This window comes from Psittacula echo (assembly GCF_963264785.1).
Source record: "Psittacula echo genome assembly, chromosome: 4".
NCBI classification, from domain to species: Eukaryota; Metazoa; Chordata; class Aves; order Psittaciformes; family Psittacidae; genus Psittacula; species Psittacula echo.
Window position 1 is genome coordinate 64,542,745 of NC_137738.1, and position 15,156 is coordinate 64,557,900.

General features: G+C 39.0%; 1 protein-coding gene across 1 annotated transcript in view; it reads left to right on the plus strand.

The window, feature by feature from the left end:
• ASCC3 (activating signal cointegrator 1 complex subunit 3) overlaps positions 1–8,496 on the plus strand; it is a 282,281-nt gene extending 273,785 nt beyond the window's left edge. The window contains exons 40-42 of the mRNA XM_080615418.1: positions 5,575–5,781; positions 7,700–7,875; positions 7,974–8,496. Coding sequence (XP_080471544.1) covers positions 5,575–5,781; positions 7,700–7,875; positions 7,974–8,121 — 531 coding nt within the window. The 3' untranslated portion in view covers positions 8,122–8,496. The remainder of the gene's footprint in view (positions 1–5,574; positions 5,782–7,699; positions 7,876–7,973) is intronic.
• The last annotated feature ends 6,660 nt before the right edge of the window (positions 8,497–15,156 follow it).

Sequence of the window (15,156 nt, forward strand, 5' to 3'; positions counted from 1 at the left end):
AATACATGCATTGCAAATGCCACCATAGCTGTTTTCTGAAGTGGTCTGTCAAAAACCGTTTTTTTCCAAGAATACCCTTAGTAGAAGATCCAGCACTCATTTTCTGTTTGAAAGAGAAAAAAAGAGATGAAAATTTCACACTTCACAGAGGGAAGAAAAAAATACTGTTCCAAAATGTTGAGGCTGCTAAAGTCTCATTTTCAGTTTGATTTTCAAGTCGTTCCCAGCGAAGGACAGCAATATTCCATAGACAGTTAAGCCTGTTGATTTCAAATAAATGTACAAAAGATGAAAACTTAAAAAGCTATACTTCAAATGGTTTTTATTTGAATATTTTAAAGGACAGCAATATGTCCAGTGTTTGTTCAGCTTCAGTTAAACCTTTCACTGGTATGCAAACAAGAAGAAAAGTACTTAAATGTCTATAATAGACATCTGCATTTGTAACTAAATTAACATCAAAATTTTGAATTAAGAAAATGTATTGACATCAAAAAAAGGCTTCCTTTAACAACAGATTTTTAACATAATGCACATTGATTGCAGTCCAACTTTTAGATGTGATAAAAAATTAGAACATTGTTATAATTAGTTCAGGGAGAACTCAGAAGTAAACTTACTTAATTTATTTGCATAAATTGCCATTCTGTTATCTTTAAAAGCAAATGCAAATTGGCTCTGTCTGATATGATGATGGTTATTTGGCTCAAAAGTGCTTCAATTTGCGTAGCAATCTGCTGTCGTCTCTGCAGTGAGGCGATCCCAGGTAACATACAAATCCTGAATTATTCCAGAAATTAGTATGTTTAAAGCATCAATTTAAGTGCTAATTGCAGTAGTAATGAGAAAAAGCAGTACTACTGTGAGATTTGCATCTACTGCCCCATCAGTATGCCTGGAACGGCTGCTGACTGGCAGAGGATTTGGCTGCTAATTAAATAATTGTATGCATGGCAGTGTTCTTGTCTGATTCAATAGATGAAGATTAATCCTCAGATAAATATGTTTGGCTGGTATTGAAATGTCTTAGCAGTTTCTTAAAAAATAGCTTGTGTGTATGTGGTGTATATGTTCTCACTGTGAATGACTCTATGCCTCTATATATCTGTGTTTGTAAATACAGATGTATATAAGAGGGGAAAACATAATATCTTAGCAGCATAGAAGGAGAAAGTTTCATTTCCATGAGTTGGGAATGACCATATTGGGTATAGCAAAGCCATGGCTGTATTATGCGGGTCATAGCAAATTTGAAACCTGTATACCAGTGATTTATATTCTTTATGGTTTGGGGGTTTTCTTTAGAAGAAAGAAAAAAATAAAAAAAAACCTGTTGTAATACTTTGCACAGAATTAAACCTCATACTGACTTTGTCTGTTGAGTGTTTTCCTATGTAAAGGCTTTCAATGCACACCTAGGGGCCAACAAAGAGAAAAATTATTCAGTAAATAATGCATCTTTATTATATATTTTCTGTAAAGTAATAATATAAGATTACGGAATTTAAGCCTAGTGTTCTGGCACCAGACATGAACAAAGTCAAATAAAGTGGTAAGTACACTACTAAATTGCCAAAACCATTCTTTTCCTAACAAAAGTTCTGCTTCTTACAGTGTATGGAACCTATACCTTAAGCCTGTTACTGGCATGAAACTGGAAAAAAAACAGCTTGAGCTTTACATAAATTTGAGGCAGACAGAAAAAGGAAGAAACTTCACATTGGGAAAGAAGAAAATGTCTTTTAAGCAGACTGATAATTAATTTTTAAATAGCAGCTCTTCAAGCTGCTCATGGACTTGGAATATTAGTCTAAGTCCTGGGGAGACAGATTATTGGTGAAAATGCTAATGACATTACCAAAGGTTCATGAAGAGCTTCTCATGTGATTATGATTTTTATCTATGGGTTTGGTAGGTAAATATATATGTAGTATAAATGTACATGCACACATAGGGCATGTTGATATACGTAAAAGGAGATAGTGTGTGTTTGTGTCACCCTATACAAAAAAAAAAAAAAAAAAAAAACACACAGTAGAATTGTCAAGAAATTACTCAGTGATGTTGGAGCCTGAGTTTAATTTTCCAGAAGTTAGCTAAAATCCCGAACCTCATTGGAAGTCATCAGGGCTTTAAAGCTGACAGCCTAAATTCAAAAACTATTTAGAATGTGAGTCTGATTTTTGGTCTAAACTCCATGTTTGTTTCAGTGATTCATTCTGACTCATATTTCTTTAAAAAATCTCAGTTTCTAAGTCACTTAGGCATTAGGCACTAGGCACCTCGTAAAATATTAAGCTGGTGTTTATATTATTGAAAGAGAAAAAAGAAACCTCAGGACTGAATAAAATTATATATTTTCCATGCTGTAGTATCAGCTGCTTTTACTCTGAAAGTACCTGTGTTCCTATAACCTTCTTTCTTCTTTTCTACTACTTGACTTTTTTCCTCAATAAAAATATCATCATTATGGATGGTGATAAAAAGGCAGCCTGATGTCCATACTGTAGCAATGATCAATCAGTACTAACTTCGCCTTTAATTTTCAAATACACAAGGCGTGGAGAATCATAGAATCGGTTAGGTTGGAAAATACCTTCAAGATAACCAAGTCCAACTGTTAATGACCAATTCAAATATTACATCTGCTTTTTGTCTATTTAGAAAGTCACTCAGACTTGCTTTGTTCGCCCTGTAAAAGCTACATGAGAACATGACAACCTTTGACAAATTGAGGGTTGATACAATTGGGGTTGTATAGTATAAACCAGACCAAGCCATAGTCTTCAACAGAGCGCCAGGTAATACCACTAAAGGAGTGAATACATTATGACATCTGCGGAAACTAAACTTTATTCTACCATAATTGTAACAGGCCTTGTCCTCTGAGGTAGTGCACATAACAGTTTTTCAGGTAGATGATATCTAAAGTGTCACTGAAGTGGTGATCAATGAGTTGATATGTATTAAGGTGCCTCCACTGAACACAGCAGAAGAATACTGCTTTGGTGCACAGAGAGCCTCAACAGCAGGTCTGTACAGTTCCTCAAGTCAGCTTCACCTTAAAAACCTTTACATCAAGCATAAAATCATTTGCCAGTTCAGGTGTTACTGCTCAAGTTGTCTCATCCAGTGTGATGTGCTGGAGATGATTTTAGTAGTGTCTTCCATGTTAAATGGAACAAAATCCTGGCAACAACTAATTAATTAAGAATGCATGCAGTGGTTTTTCTCCTTCTGCAAGGTGCTGCCTTTTTTTCCCCTGTTCAGAGCTGGGACAAAGAGGAGTATCTTTTGCCTTAACGTTCTAGCTGTTTATTTTCTGTTACAGTTTTTCCCATCCTTTCTGTGCTAAGAGCATCAGTACAATTCATTTGTCGATATGCCCTGCTTTACACTGCAGCTCCTGGGTGTTCACAGGTGGCCCTCCCCACTTTCACCATTGAACAGACACAGCTGCTCATGCAGCACAGAAGAGAGAAGAGAGAGAGAGATTAAGGTTTAGCCTAAATCAGATTTCTCATTTAGTTCAGCCAGGCTCTGGTGACGCAGCCATTTTAATCCAACGTAAGTTTGTGCTGCAGCTGAAATGGGCAGTCCTGCCCCCCCTTTGTGCCATTTTCACCTCTCCTGACCCAGCTCACTGCAGAGCTGCACAAATGCCGTGGCTGGTTCAGGCAAGGAGATGGGAAGAAGCATCTGGGGATGAAAAGGGGAGGGATCATGTCAACCCTCTCACTGACAGTCAAAATGGCCTATAGCCAAGTTACGTGAATGCTTGTGCCAGCAGGGAAGGAGGCTGGACCACTTCTTTCAGTGGCACTGAAAGTTCATGCTTATTCAGAGTACTCAGAGGATTAGCGAATATGCTTCCACAGTCAGCTTTAAGCTGATCTAAGTTCATGCTGTCTGTTGTCACCGGAATGGTTAGCAAGCTGATCCGTCTATCTGCACAGTCACAGCATGGCTGTGCCAAGGTATCAGGGGTGAGAGGGGAACAGCTACCTGGTGGGGAGGGGTGTCATAAAGAGGGGTGGCACCACCTTTTCCTACAGCAGGGCTGTCTTAGGTCTGCTGGCCCTGCCTGCTGTATCCCTAATTGTGTATTAACATACACCATTATTTCAGTGTGAATCGTGGCAGTGATGTCTCCAAAAAGCAAACTGAGCTTTTGCTAGGGCTCTAGGTCTTCCAGCACAGAACAAGTAATCAGAGACATGAAGCGCAATGAAATTAAAATAGATTTACTTGCAGCACAAGATAGTCAAACCAATACATGAAAAATAAAATATACTTTAAACTTTGTCCAGATAAAACATTTCTGGTTTATGCACTATTGCCCATGCAACTATGCATACTCTCCTCTTTCCCACAAGTTCCCATTTTGGCATCTGCTGGCTCTACCAAGATCAATATTCTTCTTTCCTTCCTCTCTTTCCCACCCTCTAGCTTTTCATGTGTTGTTTGAAAACACAAGTGAAGTGCTGGTTCCTGTTTTGGTTTGGGGATGGAGGGGAAGGAGGGCAGGGCAGAGGGTGGTTCTCATTCTTCTAGGGTTTTTTTCTTCCATTGCCAGCCTCATCAGTCTTTTTCAGGCCACAAATCACTGCCTTCATTCCACAACCAATTTTTCCATTTCTTCTTCCTAACCGATTTCATTGAGGGAATATGCTCATTTTCTTTTTAGCAAATGAAAGACTGTGTTACTCCCTTCCATTTTTGTCACAGCTTCTTGGGCTGCTTTTCCTTGTCTGATGGAGATCAAAATGAGAGACCATAGGGCTGCTTTCTCAGGGTGCCTCTTTAAGGCTGAGGAGGGTGTCATGTTCAGCTACATGCATTGCAAGCCTTTAACAACAGTTCTCTGTACAAGGATGAGAGAAAGTTGAGGGCCTGTTGCAGTTCACAAAGACTTAGGTTCCTCAGGAGGACTGTAAGAAAGTAAGTTTGTGAAGAGCAATGCAAGAAAACCTTAAAAAAAAAAAAAAGGCTAGGTATAACTTTGGATATGTGGTTGAACTTTTGGTTAATTATCTGAACTGATCCCTGAACTCTCTGAGGTTTGCCCATTGCTAATTAGCACTGCACTGACTTGTTCTGTATGGATTATGTTATGGAAGTTTAATTTAAAACTTAATTATACTAGTTTTTAAGTGGCTTATAGGGAAAAAATTGCTTTAATCAGGAGTGATAAGGATTTTTTCCTGTGTTAAGACATCAGTAATACTAGTGGGGCATGTGTAATGTGCTTGAGGAGTTTCAAGTTTGCTTTATTTGCTTGGATGAAAGTAGAATAAGAGGTTAATAAAAAGTATTTTATGCCTATGACTGAGAGTTGTACAATTCTGTATGATAGTCTAATACAGAGAATCAGAATAGTTTGGGTCAGAAGGGACCTTCAAAGATCATCTAGTCCAACACCGCTGAAATGAGCAGGGACATCTTCAACTAGATCATAATAAAATATTATTAATGTAGAATAAATACATAGACTGCACATTGAATTGTTATTGTTACAGTGACAATGATTGTCTAGATTGTCTTGTAATCCCCAGGGATCTGTTTTTTCCACAGGCTTGGAATTTCCTGTGCCGTTTGCCAATTCTAAACGTCAGCCTGAGCATTAAGGGCTGCTGGGATGACCCAGCTCAACCACAGAGCGAAGTGCCTGTTCCTTCATTGACAACAGACACAAGAGATGACAAAAGATGGATCAAATTGCATGCTGATCAAGAGTATGTACTCCAAATAAATCTGCAGAGAACCCAGATGGGGTATCAGGTACATGAATTTGTCATTTCCTTCCCAAAAGCACAAGTCTTCAATAACCCATTTATGTTATCAATAATGCTTTATACTGCATAACAGGGAGGTTTAAGGTTTAACTCTTATGTAAATTATGAACATTTTCAAAGCCTTTTCTGGATTAGTAATGAAGCAAGTGGTTTTTCAGGTTGCAATAGGAAATAGACCCTTAAGGTAAAATCCTAGGCCAATTCAAGCCAAATCAAAAGCTCACTCACTATTTTTTACAAACCAGAAACTCATAAAGTTAATTTCTTTGGGTAATTTCTGTAAGCAGTGACAGTAGAGATGATAACTTCACAGGCAGTATTTAAGTACTAGCCAGCCCCTCTTCCCCTCATACCCTTGCATATCCTGCTTCCCCATGCCAGTTTATAAGCTTCCCTATTACATTCCCCTGTACTTCCAAATTGCATACCAGGCCTGTGCCTATAAATGTGTTTCTACTCATAACACATCCTCAGGCCTTTACTGAGGATATTTTCTTCATATTTTACACATGAAGCTTTTTTGAACAGCTCCTAGAACAACTTCTACATGCGATTCTTCTCCTGGCCTAAGCTGAAGCACATCCCACTTCCTCTGTGGCCAGTCACCTCACTGGGCCCAGCGTGTGCCCAGCCAGAAGCATCAGTGGCAGGTTCCCAGCTGCTCTGCCCCTCACAGCAGTGACTCCCTGTACTCATTATGACCATGCCTCCTCCCTTCAAATTGGGCACTGCCATCACTGTAGCTGTCACTGACTTATAGATGTGGGGTTTTGTCATTTGCATAGCATGAGTGGTATGGACCATGATGATTGTAATAGTGCTAATTAATTTCTCTAACATTTCAAACAACTAAGAATGATAATTACCAGCATTTTTAAGGTACAAAGAAGAGTTCAAGATACAAGCAGAGAACAGTTTTGATGTTAGTTGTGAGACTCTTACAAAAACTTCATTTTGATAAAAATAGTAACAGAGATATGTTATGTTCTGTTGTAAATCCTGAAGTTAATTTACATTAGTTAAATAATTATATTTGAAAAGTATTCTTCTTTCCCAAAAGATGACTTGTCCTGACTGCAGCAGGTTCACCATAGCTTTGAGGGAAGACTTTATCATCTGTAGGAAGAAAAGGGATCAAAGCTCCTCCATAAGTCATTCCATTTGCTGTGCTAGTTACTGACAGAGACTCTTCCTAACCAGAGGCCACAGAAAAGAAGGAAGCAGGAGCATTTCATACAGTGATCACTGTTTTATAAACCTCTCCTGGAATTTGATCCCTCTTTTGTAAGAAACAGCTTGATCAAACTGTTTCTTTTTCTTTCCTTTTCCATTGCTTTGGTGATTCTTTTTCTTCTGTATAAATCTTCAGTAAAACCTTTTCATCTACAGAACACCAAATGAATACTGATAGAGTGTGCATTATTACATCTTCAGCTTGCAGCAGTAAAGTCACTGTCTTAAAGAATCACTGAGATAATCTTTCATTTTGCTATATCAACCTCAAATAAAGACTCCAAGTGCTGGTTTTGTATTTATATTAATCTTGAACAATACTGTTTAGCTTTATTTAAAGACACTACGTTTACAATTAACCCTTCTGCAGAGAATAGTATTTGGAATATATTAAATAAAACTGCAAAAAGGGAGCAGTATTTCCATTCAAGTTTTAACAGCTTACAAAATAAGTGGAGTAGTATCTCGATTCTGGTTTTTTTCTCTGAACTGTGATTTTCTTTTTTTTTTTTTTTTTTTTTTTAATAAATGGAAATAAATATCTTAGTCTGCCTAAATTAGTCTTACATAACAATTCATGGCCATGTGGCTTTGAGGTGTTCTTTATTCAAAGAATGGCATTGTGGAATGGTGATTTCTACTTCTACTAAGTTATTTCTTTTCCCCAACAGGGAAAGCAGGACAGTAAAGCAGTGGCTCCTCGATTCCCCAAAGTTAAAGATGAAGGATGGTTTTTGATATTAGGAGAAGTCGATAAAAAAGAACTCATTGCCCTGAAAAGAACTGGATATGTCAGAAATCGAAATACTGTTTCTGTTGCTTTTTATACACCAGAAACCCCTGGAAAGTATGAATAATTTACAAAATAAGTTTCCTTAATTATTATCTTTTCCAACTAGAAAAGACCTAATTTCTAAACTAATGATTCTGCTTTTTATATTTTAGGTGTATCTACACACTGTATCTCATGAGTGACAGTTACCTGGGCATGGACCAACAGTACGATATTTACCTGAACATTATACCAGCTAGTACTTCAGCACAAGTCACAACAGAGGTGTCTGATGCTCCGAGTCACCTGACTCTGAAGTAAGGTGATCTGAAAGGCCCATCCAAAAGAGCTGGTCTTCCAGTCAGATATCTGGTCATTCTGAACACCTAAAAATGTGTTTGCCTTAGTGGAACCAACTTCAAACCTCAAGACAACTAGGAAATCGAACTTGACTACTGTATTGACTCTGGTAACACAGAGTTAGCCACAGTGGCCTTATTCCTTTATGAAGAGTTGTCTTTTCTTGTTTCATCTTTCTCCTCTCAGAAGTCATATTGTTGATTGAATTTTGACACATCAAAATAAAAGACTAAAAGATATTGTAATTTGTGCAAATTTAGGGCTAAAATCTTCATTTTGAGAAGTGTCCTGTAGCCTATGTATTGATATAGCTTAAGTAGACAACTTTTTTAATCTATAGGGAAAAAGACAAAATTTGATCTAAGAACTGCTGAAAACAGACAGATATGTTATATTCCATGTTTAATAAAAATATGTCTGTAAGAATGTTTTGCATTAGATTTTTCAGTGTAAAGCATGAGATTATATAGTAACAAAATCATCCTCTTACACATACTACATTTTGAAGGTGATAATCTAAACAAAGAATTTCATAAATTTATATTAATTATAGGTGCAGTAAATCTGGTTCTAAAGGCATGCTAAATAGTATAACATATTTCTGGTATAGCAATGATGCAATTTATATGGATCACATGGTTTAGTGTGGGGTGTGTCTGCCCATGGCAAGGGGGTTGGAACTAGATGATCTCAAGGTCCTTTCCAACCCTAACTATTCTATGATTCTATGTACACAACATAATATATATACACACATCATACATGTATATTACATGTCTACAATTTATTTAGTGGTCTTCCCTGAATTTTGAAATACTAAGGCATACAACATTGGGTGTCTTGTTCTAGGATTCAGTCCTAACATGGCCAACTACATTCTTTAAATAAGGGAGAGTGACACTCCTGAAATGGGGTTTACATTACATCACTGAGACAGCTTGATGAGCACGGAAGAGTTCTGCCAGACAATAAGCAGTTGTCCAAGAGATGTGCAGTGTGATGTGACAGTACTATGAGAGCACCTCCATCGGCAAGACCCAAATCTGAAGGGAGAAAGTAGCGGCATCTATCTTCTGCACAATTCAGCAATGATCATGCTGATCTACACATTCTGCAGTCAGTCCTTGTCTCAGCCTTAAGGAAATTCAAGATGCTAAGCAAGTACCTGGAGGCAGTATACTACAAAAGCATCATGCATCTTCATTGAGATAGACTAGACCTTAAACTGAATATTAATATTTTAACTTGTTCAGTTTTGCCTTTAGCTGATAAGCATTACCTCTCCGAGGGATTATTTTGTTATCCTGTCTGCTGTGTTTCACCAGATGAAAGAATACAGCTCATCACCTCTGGTCCTGCCACCAGGCATCACTGAGAAGAGCCTGGCTCTGGCCTTGTTGACTTCTTCCCTTCAGATATTTATACACATTGATGAAATTCCCCCTGAGCCTTCACTTCTCTAGGCTGAACAGTAACAGCTGTCTCAGCCTTTCCTCATGCAAGACGTGCTCCAGCCCCCTCATCATCTTCTTTGTGGCTCTTTGCTGGATTTTCCAGTATGTCTGTGTCTCTCTTGTACTGGGGAGCCCCAGATCAGACACAGTGCTCCAGATGTGGCCTCACCAGCGCTGATTACCTCCCTTGCCCTACTGGCAATGCTACACTGCAGCAAAGAGAAGGCTGGCTGATTTTAAAGGGTCAGTAGTTAAACATTAATTTCTTTCATATATATCTGGCACCTCTAAATTGTGAGAAGAGTTTTTGAAATAATCAATTCTGTAGTTGAGTGTTTTCAGAGATCTTCACATGACCCGACGATGTTAAAAAAAGTATATATTTCATTACTATAGGTTGACTTTATTGCCTGTAAATATATGCAATAATAGAAAAAGTTGTCACTATATTTGCAGCCTGGCTAGAACTGCCACCTTTGCTATCTAGACTAAATGTAATGTGGTGGTGTGTCACACAGCAAACAGCCTTTTTTTCTTCAAACTGGTAGGTAAAACTTTCATTATACACACATTTACTTAGTCCTACACCCATTTTTAAGAGAACTGTTTAATCTGTAAGCAAATTTTCACAGAAATTAAGTCCTTTCTTTGGGAAAATTCTTGGCTGAAGCAATATATTGTCCCTCAACAATTTTAATAAATTAGGAGCAAGGTATGCCACAATCAGCATACCAACATAGTGACTCTCACTCTTGTTGCTTTGTAAATGCTCATCACAAAATAGTCCAACTGCAGAGTAGCAGACAATAGCTTCAGTATTCTGTATTAATAAATTAAAAAGTCTCTGTAATGTCACTTGTACCATTTGTACTTTGGGTTGGGAATAATTTCATTTCCTAGCATGCTAGTTTGGTCTAGAAATAGTGTGGTGAAATTTTTAAATAACATATTTAAAACTGGTTTGGGGTTTTTTTACATAAATGTATTGGATTCATGAAGACAAAGTCTGAAGTAATATAGAATGAATTTAAGCAAATCGACTAGAATCAGTATTTATCTGAAAAATCTGAGAGAGGGAATTCTGATATATTTGAAACAACTGCTTAGAAGGAACAATCAATATGTTCAGTCCAGTGATATTTAATGGTGGGATATTCTCTAAGTGAGAATAGCTGTCTGATGAAAGTATGAAAATCAAACACAGGATAAAGACAAAATAGAGATAATTACTTTGGTGATATAATTACCATCATTATGGGTAAAAGAGCAAATTGGCAACACATACAGCAATTTTTCATATTAAGTTTCTCATTTCAGTTTAAACACAGGTTTTATTTTACTTTCCCCCACACCTCCTGGGAGCAGCTGTAGCTAGTGCCTGCCTGTTCAGGTGCAATACTTCTTCCAAAACTTGGAAAGGGCAACAAAACCCACACATATCTTGTGTATCGAGACGTATTTAAGTCTGCCTATGAGATTGCACGCTTTCCAACTTACCCTGTCCTAATCTGGTATTGAATGGCATCACAGCAGTACTCAGCAGGAGCTAAAGGAGGCTTGGGTCTGTACTACCATCCCCCAGCTCTTCCTACGGAGCTCATACAGCCCAATCTGCTTTTCACAACCTTAAGATTTTGGTTCTAGTCCAAGAACTGAGATTATCAGTGACACCATGAAGCCATCTTCACTACTGCACATCTTTCTCTTTTGTTGTAAATAGAATATTTGAAGGCCCTAGTTTCACCCAGATGAAGTCAGGGGTTTATGCTACTGAGCCAAAATTCCTCCTCCTCATCATTCATTTGCTTCTAGAGACTATCAGGAAGGAAACTTCAGGAAGTCTCACATCAACCTTCATCCTAAAAGACTTAAATGTTCACTGAATGGGCTGCATTTAAAGAAAGGTAAGTTCTGTAATTCAAATTTTCTAGTTCTGGGGGATACTTAGAAGAAGGTATCTCATGTGCATCTGCTCACACATATCATAGCCTGAATCAAAATTACTCACTCACTCAAGAAAAAGAGGCTGTGATATTTTTAAGACAGTTTGATGAGCCAATCCGACAGGCAGTGCTTCTCTGCAAAGAGCCTTATTTACTACAGCTGGTTCTTAAAGCATTGCTCTCTTGTCTTGCCTCCACCCCTCCTGTTCAAGGTAGACTTCCCTTTAGCCCCCTCCACTATCTGTTCACCTTACAGTCACCCCTGTCAGAGACAGTCATCCCATACTAGTGGCAGTAAATTATCACGGAATTTTTTAAGCTCATCTCTCTGTGATGTGGCATGGACACTACTCAAGCTAATATAATAAGTGCTGAAGCAGAAAAAAAAGTAAGGCAATACAAGCAAACCATGTACACTTTTTCCACATCCTAAAGGTGTCCATAAAAAAGTCTGAAATAATGCTGAGAATAGAAAAAAAAAAATCTGTATGATAATTCTGTAACCAGAAAGCTGAGCCACAGGTGTAAAAAGAAGCCATCCATCCATTCAAGCATGCTTTACACCTCATATGAAATGGTAAATTTGTGTGATTTTTATATAAACTTTTAGGTACCCTTTCTTCCAGCTAAGTCACACACCTTTGGCCTGAGGTTAGTTGCTTACATGAAGTTATCTAGTGCCTTTTAATACACAGTATCTCACCTGGTCTCTACATTCAGCTCCAGAAGAACATGTGCCATCTGCATAGGGCTATGAGATGTGAAACCTGATCTATTGTATCTGTCACTCTCTGTGTGTGCCTCAAGCAACCTAAGGCTTCTGAAATAGATAGGACTGATTACCTACAGTCTGGTAACCAAATTGAGCCCTTGTTACTTACTTTGTCACAGGTAACCAATACAGCTGCTTCACTGCATCTAATGCAATGCACTTTAAAATCACCAAAGATATTTTGGTTGCCACTCCAGAAGACAGCAAGTCTTTCACTGGTCCATTAAGTGTTCAAAATTCTCTCTTCTAAGCTATTTTATAAGAAGGGAGAATTCTCCTGCTTCATGAGAAGCACTATTTCCTCACAAAAAGGTTTGTGTGCCCAGGCAGACACGTGAGCTACAAAAAGGTTAGCAGGGCCTGAAATTTTGATGCACATTTTTCTGAAGTGATTTGCAAAAACTCAGGAATGAACTAACCAGGTTTGTGATTAATGTCACACACTGGTAGCAGTAAGAGGTTAAGCCACTCTCATAAAGTGTGTGAAGGGGACTACAATATTAAAGGAATTTCTCTGGAAAGCAATTGTATTGCTTGTCCTAAATGGGTCTCTGTATAAATAATTCCTACAGAGGATTCCATTTAGACAAAAGAAACAAGCTCTGTAGAAAGGATTCTCCACAGTGATTACGCCATCCTGCAATTAAATATGTTTACAATATGTCTTGTATTCAGATCTTCTAACGAGCTCCATACTGCATCAATGTGATTTGAATCTGGGACTCTCCAAGTCAAGTAAGACTTCCTTCTGCATGTCTGTTCCCAGAAAATCACAACCACCTTCTCTGCTCAAATCTCTCCTCAGAAATAAAGAACATAAAAGCCTCACTAAGCCTGTACATTATGTTTCAATGCTGCTTTTTTTCCTCAAGTTTAGCCCTGTCTTACCAAGACTGTCAACAAAACATGCATCTAAAATAGGCAGCTTGCATCTCTCCACATAGCAGATTCATACACAGCAGAACTAGCAACATCTCATTGCACAATGACAAAAATCACACAGGCGAGAGGACAAGACAGAGATCTCATTGAAAATATCATACATGACTGCTGGGGGGGGCAGTGTCTACATCTAGATTTCAGAAGAGAAATGGGAATATGGGCGGGGAGGAAAGTAAATAAAAACACTGGCTATTGTTCAGGTGCTAGAAAACCAGTGGAATAAAGAATGAAAAGTGTTCTGTGATAGCTATTATCATTCCAAATAATAAGATTCACACTAAGTGTAATGACAGGAGAGGTGAGTGGTGCATTTTGAAAAATCACATTCTTGAGAATGTGCTATATGTACAAATAGTTATAGGGCTGTGGTATTAATTAGTGGCAAGATGAACAGTAGAAAAGGGAATCTAGAAATAACATCTTTCTCTAACTACACTAAATCTCTACATAAATGTGTTACACAGCATTCATAGAATCATAGAATAGTTAGGGTTGGAAAGGACCTTAAAATCATCTAGTTCCAACCCCCCTGCCATGGGCAGGGACACCTCACACTAAACCATGCCACCCAAGGCCTCATCCAACCTGGCCTTGAACACCGCCAGGAATGGAGCATTCACAACTTCCTTGGGCAACCCATTCCAGTGCCTCACCACCCTCACAGGAAAGAATTTCTTCCTTATATCCAATCTAAACTTCCCCTGTTTAAGTTTGAACCCGTTACCCCTTGTCCTGTCACTACAGTCCCTGATGAATAGTCCATCCCCAGCATCCTTGTAGGCCCCCTTCAGATACTGGAAGGCTGCTATGAGGTCTCCACGCAGCCTTCTCTTCTCCAGGCTAAACAGCCCCAACTTTCTCAGCCTGTCTCCATACGGGAGGTGCTCCAGTCCCCTGATCATCCTCGTGGCCCTCCTCTGGACTTGTTCCAACAGTTCCATGTCCTTTTTATGTTGAGGACACCAGAACTGCACACAATACTCCAAGTGAGGTCTCACGAGAGCAGAGTAGAGGGGCAGGATCACCTCCTTCGACCTGCTGGTCACGCTCCTTTTGATGCAGCCCAGGATACGGTTGGCTTTCTGGGCTGTGAGCGCACACTGCCAGCTCATGTTCATTTTTTCATCGACTGACACCCCCAAGTCCTTCTCCACAGGGCTGCTCTGAATCTCTTCTCTGCGCAACCTGTAGCTGTGCCTGGGATTGCTCCAACCCAGGTGTAGGACCTTGCACTTGGCATGGTTAAACTTCATGAGGTTGGCATCAGCCCACCTCACAAGCGTGTCGAGGTCCCTCTGGGTGGCATCCCTTCCCTCTGGCGTATCAACTGAACCACAGAGCTTGGTGTCATCGGCAAACTTGCTGAGGGTGTACTCAATCCCACTGTCCATGTCACCAACAAAAATGTTGAACAAGACCCAACACCAATCCCTGAGGGACACCATTCCTTTCTGAATTCCATACTCTTTGCATGCAGCCATCCAGCCAGTACTTTATTCACCAAGTGGTCCATCTATCAAATTGATGTCTCTCCAATTTAGAGATAAGGATGTTATGCAGGACAGTGTCAAATGCTTTGCACAACTCCAAGTAGATGACGTCAACTGCTTTGCCCCTGTCCATCAGTTCCATAGCCACATCATAGAAAGCCACCAAATTGGTCAGGCAGGATTTCCCCTTAGTGAAGCCATGCTGGCTGTCGCCAACCACCTTGCTGTTTTTCATGTGCCTTAGCATGAATTTCAGGAGAATCTGCTCCAAGATTTTTCCAGGCACAGAGATGAGACTGACTGGTCTATAGTTCCCATTCATATAATTATAGAATGGTTTGGATTGGAAGGGATCTTGAAGATCCCAATTCTTTGAGTGTTAATTCCTTATCTAC